Below are 15,902 nucleotides of genomic sequence, written 5' to 3'. Positions count from 1 at the left end.
AATAGTCTTTTACGATGCTTTGTATTTCTGTGGTGTCCATTGTAATTTCTCTTTTTTATTCTAATTTTATTAAGTCATCTCTCTTTTTTCTTTTTTTGCGGTACGCGGGACTCTCACTGTTGTGGCCTCTCCCATTGCTGAGCACAGGCTCCGGATGCGCAGGCTCAGTGGCCATGGCTAACGGGCCCAGCTGCTCCATGGCATGTGGGATCTTCCCAGACTGGGGCAGGAACCCGTGTCCCCTGCATTGGCAGGCAGACTCTGAGCTACTGCGCCACCAGGGAAGCCCTCCCTTTTTTTCTTGATAGCCTGGCTAAAGGTTTATCAATTTTTTTTTTCTTCAAAAAGGACCAGCTTTTAGTTTCATTGGTCTTTGCTCTTGTTTTCTTCATCTCTCATTTATTTCTGCTCTTATCTTTATGATTTCTTTCCTTCTAATTTTGGGTTTTGTTTGTTATTCTTTCTCTAATTGCCTTAGGGGTAAGGTTATGTTGTTTATTTGAGACTTTTCTTCTTTCTTGAGGGAAGATTGTATTGCTATAAATTTCCCAGTAAGAACTGCTGTTGCTGCATCCCATAGGTTCAGTCATCATGTTTTCATTGTCCTTTGTATCTAGGTATTTTTTGATTTTCTCTTTGATTTCTTCAGTGATCCAGTGATTGTTTAGTAATATATTGTTTAGCCTCCTTGTGTTGTGTATTTTACATTTTTTTTCCTGTAACTGATTTCTAATCTCATAGCTTTGTGGTTGGAAAAGATGCATGATTTCAGTTTTTTTAAATTTACTGAGGCTTGATTTGTGACCCAAGATGTGATCTATCCTGGAGAGTGTTCCGTGTGCAGTTGAGAAGAAAGTGTATTCTGCTGCTTTCTGAGATGTTTTTTTTTTTTTTTTGCGGTATGTGGGCCTTTCACTGCTGTGGCCTCTCCCGTTGTGGAGCACAGGCTCCGGACATGCAGGCTCAGCAGCCATGGCTCATGGGCCCAGCCGCTCTGCGACATGTGGGATCCTCCTAGACTGGGGCACGAACCCACATCCCCTGCATCGGCAGGCGGACTCCCAACCGCTGCGCCACCAGGGAAGCCCTGAGATGTTTTTTGATTTCTCTTTTTATTTCTTCTTCAACGCATTGGTTGTTCAGGACTGTGTTTTTAAATTTCCACATATTGTGAATTTTTCAGTTTTCTTATAATTAATTTCTAGTTTCATACCATTGTGGTTGATAAAAATACTTGGTATGATTTCAGTCTACTGAAATTGCTAAGATTTGTTTTGTGACTTATCATATAGTGTTTCCGAAGAATGTTCTGAGTGTGCTTGAGAAGAATGTGTATTCCTTTGCTGTTGGGCAGAATGTCCTGTATATTTTTGTTCAGTCTCTTTGCTCTAAAGTGTAGTTCCAATCCAGCATTTCCTTACTGATTTTTTTTGTCTGGATGATCTAGCCATTGTTGAAAGTGGTATACTAAAGTCCCCTTCTCTTATTGTATTGTTGTCTATTTCTGTCTTCAGATCTGTTAATATTTAATATATTGTGGTGCTCCAGTGTTTGGTCTATGTGTATTTATTATTGTTATATCCTCTCGATGAATTGACCTCTTTGTCTTTATATAATGATATTGTTTGTCTCTTGTTACCATTTTTAGCTTAAAGTATATTTTGTCTGATGTAAGTAGCTACCTTTGCTCTCTTTTGGTTTCTACTTGCATGGAATATCTTTTTTCCAGCCCTTCATTTTGAGACTGTGTTCTTAAAGGTGAATTGAATTTCTGGTAGGTAGCGTATAGTTGGGTCTTATCTATGCCACCAATCTATGCCTTTTGATTGGAGAATTTAATCCATTTACATTTAGAATAATTATTGATTGGTAAGGAATTACTAATGCCATTGTATTGTTTTCTGGCTGTTTGTTGTTCCCTTGTTCCTTTTTTTCCTTCTCTTGCTACCTTCCATTGTGAATTGATGATTTCTTAGAGTGGTATGCTTTGATTCCTTTCTCTTTATCTTTTGTGAATCTGCTGTAGGTTTTTGCTTTGTGGTTCCCATGAAGCTTACAGAAGACATCTTATAGATAGATAATAGTCTATTTTACACTGATAACAGCTTATTTTAATCACATACAAAACCTCTACCCTTTTACTCCCCTCTTTTTACGTTTTTGATATCACAATTTACCTCCTTTTATATTGTGTATTTATTAACCAGTATTGTAGCTATAGTTATTTTTAATACTGTTGCCCTTTAACCTTTATACTAGAGTTAAATGTTGAACACACCACCATATTACAGTAGTAGCATATTTTGAATTTAACTGTATACTTACCTTTACCCAGTGTCTTGGATATTTTCATGTACTAAATAGTGTCCTTTGATTTAACTTGAACTCCTTTCAGCATTTTTATTTGTTGTTGTTAAGGCAGGTCTAGTGGTGATGGATTCCTTCAGCTTTTTTTTGTCTGCGATACACTTTCTCTCTCCTTCATTTCTGAAGGACAACATTGCCAGATAGAGTACAGTCAGCCCTTTGTATCAATGGGTTCCACATCCACATTCAACCAACTGTGAATTGAAAATACTCAAGGAAAAAAAATTCCAGAAAGTTCTAAAAACCAAAATCTTAATTTGCCATGCACCAGCAACTGTTTACATAGCATTTACATTTTATTAGGTATTAAAAGTAGTCTAGGAATGATTTAAAGCATATGGAAGGGTGTGAGTAGGTTACATGCAAATACTACACCATTTTATATAGGTACTTGAGCATCTGCAGATTTTGGTATCACTGGGAGGGGGAAGAAGGGGGGTCCCAAAACCAATTCCCCATGAATTCTGAGGGATGACTGCATTCTTGGTTGGCAGGTTTTTTTCCTTTCAACACTTTTGCTTATATCATCACATTCTTTCTTGGCGTGTAAAGTTTCTGCTGAGAAATATGCTAATAGTCTTATGGGAACTCCCTTGTAAGCTGCAAGTTTCTTTTCTCTTGTTGCTTTTAAGATTCAGTCTTTTTCTCTGATTTTTGACAATTTTATTATAATATGTCTTGGAGGAGATCTCTTTGAGTTTGTTTGGATACCCATGAGCTTCGTGAACTTGGGTATCCAAATCTTTACACAGATTAGGGAATTTCTCAGCTGTGATTTCTTTCAGTAAGTTTTCTTACCCCTTCTTCCTCCTCTTCCTCTGGGATTCCAGTAATTCACAAGTTGTTTCCTTTGAGAATTTACCATAGATCACACAGGCTTTCCTCACTCTTTTTATTATTATTTTTTTTGTTCTCCCCTGACTAGATAATGTCAAAATTCCTGTCTTCTAACTCACAGATTCTTTCTTCTCTTTGATCCATTTGCTGTTGATTCTCTCTTTTGAGATTTTCATTTCATTCATTGTATTATTCAATTCCAGAGTTTCTGTTTGGTACTTTTTAATGATTTCTGTCTCTTTGTTGAATTTCTTACTGTGTACTGTTTTCCTGATTTTGTTGAATTTTCTTTCTGTGTTTTCTTGTACCTCGTTGAGCTTCCTTAAAACAGCTATTTTGAATTCCTTATCCAGTAAATTGTAGATCTTCATGTCGTTGTGATAGGTTTTTGGAAGATTATTGTGATCCTTTGGTGGTGTCATGTTTCCTTGATTTTTCATGTTTCAGGTTTTGTGTTGCTGTCGTCACATTTGCAGTAGCAGTCAACTTCTCCGGTCTTTATTAACTGCCTTCAGGAGAGAATACCTTTTGTCAGCCCTCCTAGGGATTCTGAGGCTTTCTCAGACTTTCTATAGATATGCCTGCTCTGTGCTTCTTGCTCCCTTTTGTGGGAGAATTCTTAAACTTGTGTACCTTCTCTTCATTCTGCAATGCACCAGGATGCATACTGATAGCTTCCCTTTCGTTTTCCCATGGGTGATACTAAAGCTGAAGCTTGTGGCCTCTCCCTGACCTGCAGGTTTGGGTCATGCTCACTAGCTATCTGCCAAAGCTCACTCTCACCACCAACATCAGGAGCACTTACAGGGATCTGGATACAGGGTGGACAGGGGTGTGGGTGAGGCCCATGGAGCCCTAGGGGTGCCCATGGGCCAGTTGGAGGGATCTACATGCAGGGCGTCTCCAGCAGTTCGTAGGTAGGCTTCTTGAAGGAATTCATGGTATAGTTAGTAGGATTCATGTCCTTTTAATTACCTCTGAGAGTCCTATCTGCCACTCTTCTAGCCTCTTCCCCACTCAGTCCCCACCCCATGCAGCTCATTATTTAGTACTCTGGATAGGATGAGAGAGAAATGGGGAGGAAGTTTTGTATAGTAGGGGAAGCCAGGCACTCACTCACTCATATGTTCTCACTTTCCCCAATAGGAAAAATCACAGGCCAAGAAGATCTTTCTTGGCCCTGAACTGTGCCACTTTGGAGGAGGGTTGATATGAATAAAGTCAAACTGTTCCACTTACTGTCTCCAGTGTGTCCAAACTCGTGTTTTTTTGCTGCATTGGTATGCTGGAACTTCTCCACAGGAGACCTGGACTTCCATAAAGGCTCACTTATGTGTGGCTGATTATATAAATATTGTTATTCCACTGCCAAGAGGGACTGCAGCGGTGGTTTGTGGGCCACTGCAGGGTTCACAGCTGGGACAGGTCTCTATACCTCTTACCCGACACATGATTGGGACAGACTCTTCCCGGGCCTCTTAGTGTAATGGTGCTAGATCCCACAGCTCCCACAAAGGCACTTTTGTCCATGGACAGATGCCGGATTGTGGTTGGGAGGGAACATGAGCGAGGATATCTCATTTAGCCATGTTGCTGACATCACCCTCTGGTGCCAAACCATTTAGAAGAGCCCTTTTCTTTTTATTATTATTTTTTAATTTATTATTTTTTATTTTATTTTTTAAGTTGAAGTAGCTGTCATGTTTTATTTAGTATTTTTTTCTTCTCAGGTCTTTCTTGGAGTATAGTTGCTTTACAGTGTTATTAGTTTCTTCTGTATAACAAAGTGAATCAGCTGTACATATACATATATCCCCATATCCCCTCCCTCTTGCATCTCCCTCCCACCCTCCTTATCCCACCCCTCTAGGTGGTCACAAAGCACTGTCCTGATCTCCCTGTGCTATGCAGCTGCTTCCCACTAACTATTTTACATTTGGTAGTGTATATATGTCAATGCCGCTCTCTAACTTTGTCCCAGCTTACCCTTCCCCCTCCCCGTGTCCTCAAGTCCATTCTCTAGGTCAGCGTCCTTATTCCTTTCCTCCCTCTAGGTTCATCAGAACCTTTTTTTTTTTTTAAGATTTCATATATGTGTTAGCATATGGTATTTGTTTTTCTCTTTCTGACTTCCTTCACTGTGTGACAGACTCCAGGTCCATCCATCTCACTACAGATAACGCAGTTTCGTTTCTTTTTATGGCTGAGTAATATTCCATTGTATATATGTGCCACATCTTTATCCATTCATCTATCGATGGGCACTTATGTTGCTTCCATGTCCTGGCTATTGTAAATACTGCTGTAACGAAAATTGTGGTATATGACTTTCTGGATTATGGTTTTCTCAGGGTATATGCCCAGTAGTGGGATTGCTGGGTCGTATGGTAGCTCTATGTTTAGTTTTTTTAAGAACCTCCATAGTGTTCTCCATACTGGCTGTATCAATTTACATTCCCACCAGCAGTGCAAGAGAGTTCCCTTTTCACTACACCCTCTCCAGCATTTATTGTTTGTAGATTTTTTGATGATGGCCATTCTGACCGGTGTGAGGTGATATCACCTTGTAGTTTTGATTTGCATTTCTCTAATAATTAGTGGTGTTGAGCATCCTTTCATGTGTTTGTTGGCAATCGGTATATCTTCTTTGGAGAAATGTCTATTTAGGTCTTCTGCCCATTTTTGGATTGGGCTGTTTGCTGTTTTCATATTCAGCTGCATGAGCTGCTTTTATATTTTGGAGATTAATCCTTTGTCAGTTGGTTCGTTTGCAAATATTTTCTCCCATTCTGAAAATTGTCTTTTCGTCTTGTTTGTAGTTTCCTTTGCTGTGCAAAAGCTTTTAAGTTTCATTAGGTCCCATTTGTTTATTTTTGTTTTTATTTCCAATACTCTAGGAAGTGAGTTAAAAGGGATCTTGCTGTGATTTATGTCACTGAGAGTTCTGCCTGTGTTTTCCTCTAAGAGTTTTATAGTGTCTGGCCTTACATTTAGGTCTTTAATCCATTTGGAGCTTATTTTTGTGTATGGTGTTAGGAAGTGTTTTAATTCATTCTTTCACATGTAGTTGTCCAGTTTTCCCAGCACCATTTATTGAAGAGTCTCTGTTTTCTCCATTGTATATTCTTTCCTCCTTTATCAAAGATAAGGTGACCGTATGTGCGTGGGTTTATCTCTGGGCTTTCTATCCTGTTTCATTGACCTATATTTCTGTTTTTGTGCCAGTACCATACTGTCTTGATTACTGTAGCTTTGTAGTATAGTCTGAAGTCAGGGAGCCTGATTCATCCAACTCCATTTTTCTTTCTCAAGATTGCTTTGGCTCTTCAGGATCTTCTGTGTTTCCACACAAATTGTGAAATTTTTTGTTATAGTTCTGTGAAAAATGCCATTGGTAGTTTGATAGGGATTGCGTTGAATCTGTAGATTGCTTTGGGCAGTATAGTCATTTTCACAATGTTGATTCTTCCAATCCAAGAACATGGTATATCTCTCCATCTGTTTGTATCGTCTTTAATTTCTTGCATCAGTGTCTTATAGATTTTCTGCATACATGTCTTTTGTCTCCTTAGGTAGGTTTATCCCTACATATTTTATTCTTTTTGTTGCATTGTTAAATGGGATTGTTTCCTTAATTTCTCTTTAAGATTTTTCGTCATTAGTGTATAGGAATGCAAGAGATTTCTGTGCATTAATGTTGTATCCTGCTACTTTACCAAATTCATTGATTAGCTCTAGTAGTTTTCTGGTAGCATCTTTAGGATTCTCTATGTATAGTGTCATGTCATCTGCAAACAGTGACAGTTTTACTTCTTCTTTTCTGATTTGGATTCCTTTTATTTCTTTTTCTTCTCTGCTTGCTGTGGCTAAAACTTCCAAAACTGTGTTGAATAATAGTGGTGAGCATGGACAACCTTGTCTTGTTCCTGATCTTAGAGGAAATGGTTTCAGTTTTTCACCATTGAGAACAATGTTGGCTGTGGATTTGTCATATATGGCCTTTATTATGTTGAGGTAGGTTCCCTCTATGTCCACTTTTCTGGAGAGTTTTTATCATAAATGAGCGTTGAATTTTGTCAAAAGCTTTTTCTGCATCTATTGAGATTATCATATGGCTTTTATCCTTCAGTTTTTTAATATGGTGTATCACATTGATTGATTTGCATATGTTGAAAAATACTCGCATTCCTGGGGTAAATCCCACTTGATCCTGGTGTGTGATCCTTTTAACACATTATTGGATTCTGTTTGCTAGTATTTTGTTGCAGATTTTTGCATCTATGTTCATCAGTGACATTGGCCTGTAGTTTTTTTGTGTGACATCTTTGTCTGGTTTTGGTATCAGGGTGATGGTGGCCTCGTAGAATGAGTTTGGGAGTGTTCCTTCCTCTGCTATTTTTTGGAAGAGTTTGAGAAGGATAGGTGTTAGCTCTTCTCCAAATGTTTGATAGAATTCGCCTGTGAAGCCATCTGGTCCTGGGCTTTTGTTTGTTGGAAGATTTTTAATCACAGTTTCAATTTCAGTGCTTGTGATTGGTCTGTTTACATTTTCTATTTCTAACTGTTTCAGTCTTGGAAGGTTGTACTTTTCTAAGAATTTGTCCATTTCTTCCAGGTTGTCCAGTTTATTGGCATATAGTTGGCTTGTATTAATCTCATGATCCTTTGTATTTCTGCAGTGTCAGTTGTTACTTCTCCTTTTTCATTTCTAAATCTGTTGATTTGAGTCTTCTCCCTTTTGTTCTTGATGAGTCTGACTAATTGTTTATCAATTTTGTTTAACTTCTCAAAGAACCAGCTTTTATTTTTATTGATCTTTACTATTATTTTCTTCATTTCTTTTTCATTTACTTCTGATCTGATCTTTATGATTTCTTTCCTCCTGCTAACGTTGAGGTTTTTTTTTTTCTTATTTCTCTTATTGCTTTAGGTGTAAGGTTAGGTTGTTTAGTTGAGATGTTTCTTGTTTCTTGTGGTAGGATTGTATTGCTATAAACTTCCCTCTTAGAACTGCTGTTTCTTCATCCCATAGGTTTTGGGTCATCATGTTTTTATTGTCATTTGTTTCTAGGTATTTTTTATTCCCTCTTTGATTTCTTCAGTGATCTCTTGGTTATTTAGTAGCGTATTGTTTAGCCTCCATGTGTTTGCATTTTTTACAGTTTTTTTCCTGTAATTGATATCCTGTCTCATAGTGTTGTAGTCGGAAAGGATACTTGGTACGATTTCATTTTTCTTAAATTTACCAAGGCTTAATTTGTTACACAAGATATGATCTATCCTGGAGAATGCTCCATGAGCACTTGAGAAAGTGTATTCTGTTGTTTTTGGATGGAATGTCCTATTAATATCAATTAAGTCCATCTTGTCTAATGTGTCATTTAAAGCTTGTGTTTCCTTTTTTATTTTCATTTTGGATGATCTGTCCATTGGTGAAAGTGGGGTGTTAAATCCCCTCCCATTATTGTGTTACTTTTGATTTCCCCTTTACGGCTGTTAGCATTTGCCTTATGTATTGAGGTGCTCCTATGTTGGGTGCATAAATATTTACAGTTGTTATGTCTTCTTCTTGGATTGATCCCTTGATCATTGTGTAGTGTTCTTCTTTGTCTCTTGTAATAGTCCTTATTTTAAAGTCTCTTTTGTCTGATATAAGAATTGCTACTCCAGGTTTCTTTTGATTTGCGTGCATGGAATATCTTTTTCCATCCTCTTACTTTCAGTCTGAATGTGTCCCTAGATCTGAAGTGTGACTCTCGTAGACAGCACATATACGGGTATTGTTTTTGTATCCATTCTGCCGGTCTGTGTCTTTTGATTGGAGCTTTTAATCCATTTACATTTAAGGTCATTATCAATATGTATGTTCCTATTACCATTTTCTTAATTGATTTGGGTTTGTTTTTGTAGGTCTTTTCCTTTTCTTGTGTTTCCTGCCTAGAGAATTTCCTTTAGCATTTGTTGTAAAGCTGGTTTGGTGGTGGTGAATTCTCTTAACTTTTTCTTGTCTCTAAATATTTTAATTTCTCCTTCAAATCTGAATGAGATTCTTGCCAGGTAGAGTAATCTTGGTTGGAGGTTTTTCCCTTTCATCACTTTAAATATGTCCTGCCACTCCCTTCTGGTTTGCAGAGTTTCTGCTGAAAGATCAGCTGCTAACCTTATGGGGATTCCCTTGTATGTTATTTGTTTCTTTTCCCTTGCTGCTTTTAATATTTTTTCTTTGTATTTAATTTTTGATAGTTTGATTAATTTGTATCTTGGTGTGTTTTTCCTTGGATTTATCCTGTATGGGGCTCTCTGCACTTCCTGGACTTGACTATTTCCTTGTTAGGGAAGTTTTCAACTATAATCTCTTCAAATATTTTCTCACACCCTTTCTTTTTCTCTTCTTCTGGGACCCCTATAATTCGAATGTTGGTGTGTTTAATTTTCTCCCAGAGGTCTCTGAGACTGTCCTCATTTCTTTTCATTCTTTTTTCTTTATTCTGCTCTGTGCTAGTTATTTCCACTATTTTATCTTCTGGGTCGCTCCGTTCTTCTGCCTCAGTTATTCTGCTATTAATTCCTTCTAGAGAATCTTTAGTTTTGTTTATTGTGTTGTTCATCATTTTTTCTTTTTAGTTCTTCTAGGTCCTTGTTAAATGTTTCTTGTATTTTCTCCATTCTATTTCCAAGATTTTGGATTATCTCTACTATCATTACTCTGAATTCTTTTTCTGGTAGGCTGCCTATTTACTCTTCATTTGTTTAGTCTGGTGGGTTTTTACTTTACTCCTTCATCTGCTGCATATTTCTCTGTCTTCTCAATTTGTTTAACTTACTGTGTTTGTGTTCTCCTTTTCACAGGTTGCAGTTTTGTAGTTCATGTTGTTTTTTGGTGTCTGCCCCCAATGGGTGAGGTTGGTTCAGTGGATTGTGTAGGCTTCCTGGTGTAGGGGACTGGTGCCTGTGTTCTGGTGGATGAGTCTTGATCTTGTCTCTCTGGTGGGCAGGGCCGCATCCAGTGGTGTGTTTTAGGGTGTCTGTCAATTTAGTATGATTATAGGCAGCCTCTCTGCTAATCAATGGGGTTGTGTTCCTTTCTTATTAGTTGTTTGGCATGGGGCATCCAACTGCTGGCTGTTGGGTGAAGCTGGTCTTAGCACTGAAATGGATATCTCTGGGAGAGCTCTTGCCAATTGATATTACTCAGGCCCAGAGGTCTCTGGTGGTCCAGTGTCCTGAACTTGGCTATTCCATCTCAGAGGATCAGGCCTGACGCCAGGCTGGAGCACCAAGACCCTGTCAGCCACATGGCTCAAAAGAAAAGGGAGAAGAAAAGAAAGAAAAAAATTTTAAAAAATAAGAAAAAATTTAAAAATTATTAACATAAAGAAAATAATAATTCAGAAAATAAAGAAGAGAGCAGCCAAACCAATAAATCCACCAATGATAACAAGCTCTAAAAACTAAACTAAGATAAACATAAATATCAGAAACAAATCAGTCTCACACAGCAAACCCCAAGTCTACAGTTGCTCCTAAAGTCTACCACCTCAATTTTGGGACATTTCATTGTCTATTCAGGTATTCAGCCGATGCAGGGTACATCAAGTGGATTGTGGGGATTTAATTCGCTGCTCCTGAGGCTGCATGGAGAAATTTCCCTTTCTCTTCTTTGTTCGCACAGTCCTGGGGTTCAAATTTGTTTTGGCCCCACCTCTGCATGTAGGTCACCCTCAGGTATCTCTTCCCTGCCCAGCCAGGAGGCGGTTAAAGCAGCAGCTGATTAGGGGCTGTGGCTCACTCAGGCCAGGGGGAGGGACGGGTACGGTGGTCATAATTGGAATGCGGGGCGAGCCTGCGGCGACAGAGGCCAGCATGACATTGCAACAGCCTGAGGCGTGCCATGTGTTCTCCTGGGGAAGTTGTCCCTAGATCATGGGACCCTGGCAGTGGCGGGCTGCACAGGCTCCCGGTGGAGGGGTGTGGATAGTGACCTGTGCTTGGACACAGGATTGTTGGTGGCAGCAGCAGCAGCCTTAGTGCTTCATGGCTGTCTCTGGGGTCCAAGCTGATAACCACGGCTTGTGCCCATCTCTGGAGCTCATTGAGGCAGTGCTCTGAATCCCCTCTCTACACGTACCCCAAAACAATGGCCTCTTTCCTCTTAGGCAGTTCCAGACTTTTTCTCAGACTCCCTCCCAGCTAGCTGTGGCACACTAGCCTCCTTCAGGCTGTGTTCACGCAGCCAACCCCAGTCCTCTCCCTGGGGCCTGACCTCGGAAACTCAAGCCTCAGCTCCCGGCCCCACCCCCCCGCCCTGGCTGGTGAGCAGACAAGCCTCTCAGGTTGGTAAGTGCTGGTTGGCACTGATCCTGTGTGCGGGAATCTCTCCGCTTTTCCCTCTCCACCCCTGTTGCTGAGCTCTCCTCCGTGGCTCTGAAGCTTCCCCCACCCCCCATTCTCCCTCCACCATCTCCACGAGTGAAGAGGCTTCTTAGAGTGTGGAAACTTTTCCTCCTTCACAGCTCCATCCCAGAAGTGCTGGTCCTGTCCCTATTCTTTTGTCTCTGTTTTTTCTTTTTCCTTTTGCCGTACCCAGGTACATGGCGAGTTTCTTGCCTTTCTGGAAGTCTGAGGTCTTCTGCCAGTGTTCAGTAGGTGTTCTGTAGGAGTTGTTCCACATGTAGATGTATTTCTGATGTATTTGTGGGGAGGAAGGTGATCTCCATGTCTTACTCCTCCACCATCTTGAAGGTCCCCCCCGAGTCCTTTTCTGAAGATACCAAATTATGACCATATTCTGACTAAATGTTTACCAGATTTATTACATTATTCCCTTTTTGGGAAATGAATGTTGTCTAGATTCATAACATTTTCCCCCGTTTTAGTAAGTTACCTGTAGAATATCTAAATCATTATTTAATAATTAATTTGTTCTACCAGTTACCACTTTTTTGCTATGGAAAGTAGTATAAAATATCTTTTTAAAATTTGAACTGGTCCACAAAGCAGCAGTGCTGCTAATTCTGTAAATATTTTCCATCTACATAAATTTTCCATCTTTTTTTTTAGTATCTGAACCAGCTATTTCCTGCACAGAATATAGTGTGCAGAGCACATTAAGAAAGGAGGCGTTAGTAAAGCCCACTAATTAGGCTGCTTCTGAAGAGCTGCTCTTAGATGCACTTGAAATACAGGCAGGGCAAAAATCAGTATTAACTTGTTCCAAATAAATCATGGTACTCTAGCCCGGTGGAATTGGCACCATACTGGCCATAATCAAGCAGATTTTAGGACTCAGTACTTTTTTTTAGAGTTCTCTTTCCACTAAGAGTAACTTTGTTTACTGACTGAATTCCCATTATAGGGAACTCTTTCATGTTCATCTCTGTAGGTACATACCCACCCTTTTAAAATATGATTATTTGTAGCTTTAAATAACCTCATAGTTTGTCTTTCCTCCAGTGGTGAGAGAGAATGGCTGCTGAGTCAGAGTACTGGGCATTTCTGGGAGGTGAATGGGGAAATAGTTTACAGTTTTGCTTCAGGCTGGTCAGAACTGGATATGCTGATTAGGCACATTCACTTTGATATCCCCACTATCTTCTTAAGGCATAATAGAGTCCATTGTAACTTGAGCAATTTATTCTCTTTTGGAATACATCCTATGCTTGGAATACATTTTGCTTTCGATTGTCTGACTTTGGGGCTGAATTTAGAGTAATTCAGCTCTGGGTTTGAATTCCATGTGCATAATCTAGGTTCAGTCATTAACCTCTTTTAACCTCATTGTAGAATGAGGCTGGTGCTCACCACACCAAGGATTGTCATGAAGATAAATGTTGTAATCTATGTAAAGCATGTAGCACAGTGCCAGACCCTTGGTAAGCCCTTAATAAATAGTTGCTACTGCCATTGCTACTAGATGGATTTTTTATTTTGTTTTAAACTTGTATCCAATAATTTGGTCATTTTTGAACATCATGATGGTATGTTAAAATGCCTTGAGGATGTTTTGCTTTCTCTTCTGATTTTAATGTATCAAGTGCTTTTCTCTACCTTCAGAAATTAGTTTTATTTTTATGGTCTGTGCCTCAAGTGTGTGCCGAATACTGCAGTAGTGTTTATGTTTTCTTCAGACCATTTGTGAGTCTTAGATACAGATTTAAATGGGGCAGATTTACTTGATGTCTTAAGTAATTTGTAACTTAACATTTCAGATTCTATTTTATTCATGATCTATATATCACAACAGATATTACTGCTACCTAAATGATAACCTAACTCCATAGAGACTGTTTGATGTGACAGGACAAGCGCAGATTGGAGCCAGTCTGGAGCCAGAATGTGGGCCAACTGGTGTCCTCATATTGTGAATGATATATCCAGGGCTTCCTAGAATTACTGTGAGGGTTGGATGACACAGTGTATACAATGTACCCTACACAGTGCCTGGTATATGATAGGCCCCCTCCCCACATCTGTTAATGGGAAGGTAGTTACTATGACACAGATAGCCTGATGTTGTTATAGCTTCTTTCCCTCTTGAATAATATCACTTTACTAAGTATCTGTTATTGGTAATTTTGTTCTATTTTAAGTGTTTGACTTCATAATAATGGATTTATTTATTTATAAAGTAAATCATTGGATTTGTTCCCACCAGTGATACCAAGAAGAAGAAGGCAATGAGGAAAAAGAACGACAGTGAAGTGGAAGACGTGGGACCCACAAGTCATGACAGAAAGAAGACCAAGTGGGAAACCTCAGAGCCTTTGGATACAGGCCTGTCTTTAGCCGAGGATGAAGAGCTGGTGTTACATCTGCTCAAAAGTCAAAGCTAAATAGTACTTGCTCTTGTCTTCTCCTTGAAACCTCTAGTCATGATTATGTGGGCAAGAAGTTGAAAAAACAGTTGGCTTTGGGGCACGTAGGTAACATGAGTCCCATGCCCAAAGGACCCATTCTTCAGACAGGAACTATCATACCTCTAAGCCCCTTTCACAGGCCATGCTTGCACCATCCCAGAGCAAACTCACAGTGATGGTGGATTATAAAATTTCCTGATCCCATTTTCCAGCCTGTGCTCTGTTAGATTTTATCCATGGGTTCCTACATCTTATCACTGGAAATGCTTCCTTTGTTTTACTGGCAAGTTCTAGAGACCTTGTTTCATTGTTGGAAATTCCTGTTTTGCTTACCATACAGAAGTTTCTCTGTAATATTAAACAAAATTGCTCAGAGAAAGAGTATGATGAGTATGATGGACCAACCCTGAGAAAAAATTAATATTTTTTAATTGCCATGATCAATAATAAACATATTTCCTATAAAATAAAATATTAATGTTTTCATTGTATCCAGAAATATGAGAGCATTCTCAAGGGAAGTTTGTTAAGATTAAAATGTTTGGCCAATTCCTGAAACAGTGAATCTTTCATATTCTTAAATTAGCCTTCCTAAAGATATCATTTAACTTACACTTGCAGACTTGGTAGCCATTTATAAATAGAAATCCTGACTCTGAAGACTTTGTGATCTAAAACCAGATCTGTTAGTGAGCACCTAGTATGCTGTAGGTCTTCTACAAGTGCCTTTTGCAGCAGGTACCACAGATCCCTGCCCAGAGCCAGCTCCTGATAATGAGTAGAATAACACAGAGCCTCTTTTGGTTATAAGTAACTGGCAAATTCTTCACAGGGAAAGAAATCTGTGCCTTGGCATGACATCACTGATTTGATCATGATTTGTCATCTTCTCCTTATTCTCTCCCTTTCCTACTTTCCACTCCATGCACAAACAAAAATAATTTTTGCTTACTGGTACAAATGATTCATGAATCCAAGGAAGGGAATATCCATAATTGCTTCCATCTCAGCCTAAGTCCATATTTGTCTCTGAAAAGTTTCTCCTACTTTCTTGCTTGGTATCCTCATGAGCAACACCAACATCTTTTAGTCCTCAAAATGAGAAACTTGACGACTCCTTAGCTTCTCCCTTTCCCCACCCTTCACTTTGATGGTTCTATTGATTCTTCTTCATAATGACTCTCTTATCTCCATTGTTTCTTTTCTGTCTTTACAGCTTCTGCTTTCAGGCAGAGTTACATTCTCATCATGACCTGCTCAGATTTCTGCAGTGATCTCCTAACTGGTCATTGTGCTTCCTGCCTCACATTTTTTAGGCCAGTCTTCCGTGTTGTCAGAATTCTCTTCATAGCATTGATCTGGCATGTTTCTTACTTCTGTTGCAGTGCTTATTATGTAATGTTGAAGACATTTGTTTATAAGCCTGTTGCCCCTGTTGTAAGACAAGTTTCTTGAGAGCATAAGGAATGTGTTTATCCCTCCTGTGTATCCCCAGAGCCAGACACAGCACCTGCCCTATAATAGGTTCAATAAAGGCTTTTTGAGTTAATGAATGGACAGTAAAACACCAAGACAGTTTTTGAAAGTGTGTGGTAGTGCATTGCTCTGTTATCTCTGGTGGGAAGGATATAAAATGGTGGAAATGAGAACTGGATGAAATGGCTACAATGGGCAAGAATGACTATAATGGAGAAAACAGATGAGAAAGGAATTTGGGGTATAACAACCTGGGATGATTTTGAAATTAAGGTTGCTGGTACAGGATCTCTTGAATATTTTCAAAGGGCAAAAAGATGCAAGAGTATATAAACTAAAGGTTTGGCCTTCCCTGGTGGTGCAGTG

General features: G+C 39.2%; 1 protein-coding gene across 1 annotated transcript in view; it reads left to right on the top strand.

The window, feature by feature from the left end:
- Nucleotides 1-15,638, top strand: part of DDX10 (DEAD-box helicase 10) — a 296,714-nt gene extending 281,076 nt beyond the window's left edge. The window contains exon 18 of the mRNA XM_027082372.1: nucleotides 13,859-15,638. Coding sequence (XP_026938173.1) covers nucleotides 13,859-14,036 — 178 coding nt within the window. The 3' untranslated portion in view covers nucleotides 14,037-15,638. The remainder of the gene's footprint in view (nucleotides 1-13,858) is intronic.
- The last annotated feature ends 264 nt before the right edge of the window (nucleotides 15,639-15,902 follow it).

Source organism: Aethalodelphis obliquidens, unplaced genomic scaffold (assembly GCF_003676395.1).
Source record: "Aethalodelphis obliquidens isolate GAN/ISIS:26980383/991018 unplaced genomic scaffold, ASM367639v1 scaffold46, whole genome shotgun sequence".
Lineage (NCBI taxonomy): Eukaryota > Metazoa > Chordata > Mammalia > Artiodactyla > Delphinidae > Aethalodelphis > Aethalodelphis obliquidens.
The sequence above is the reverse complement of the archived record's forward strand: the minus strand, read 5'-3'. Positions and strand labels throughout refer to the sequence as shown.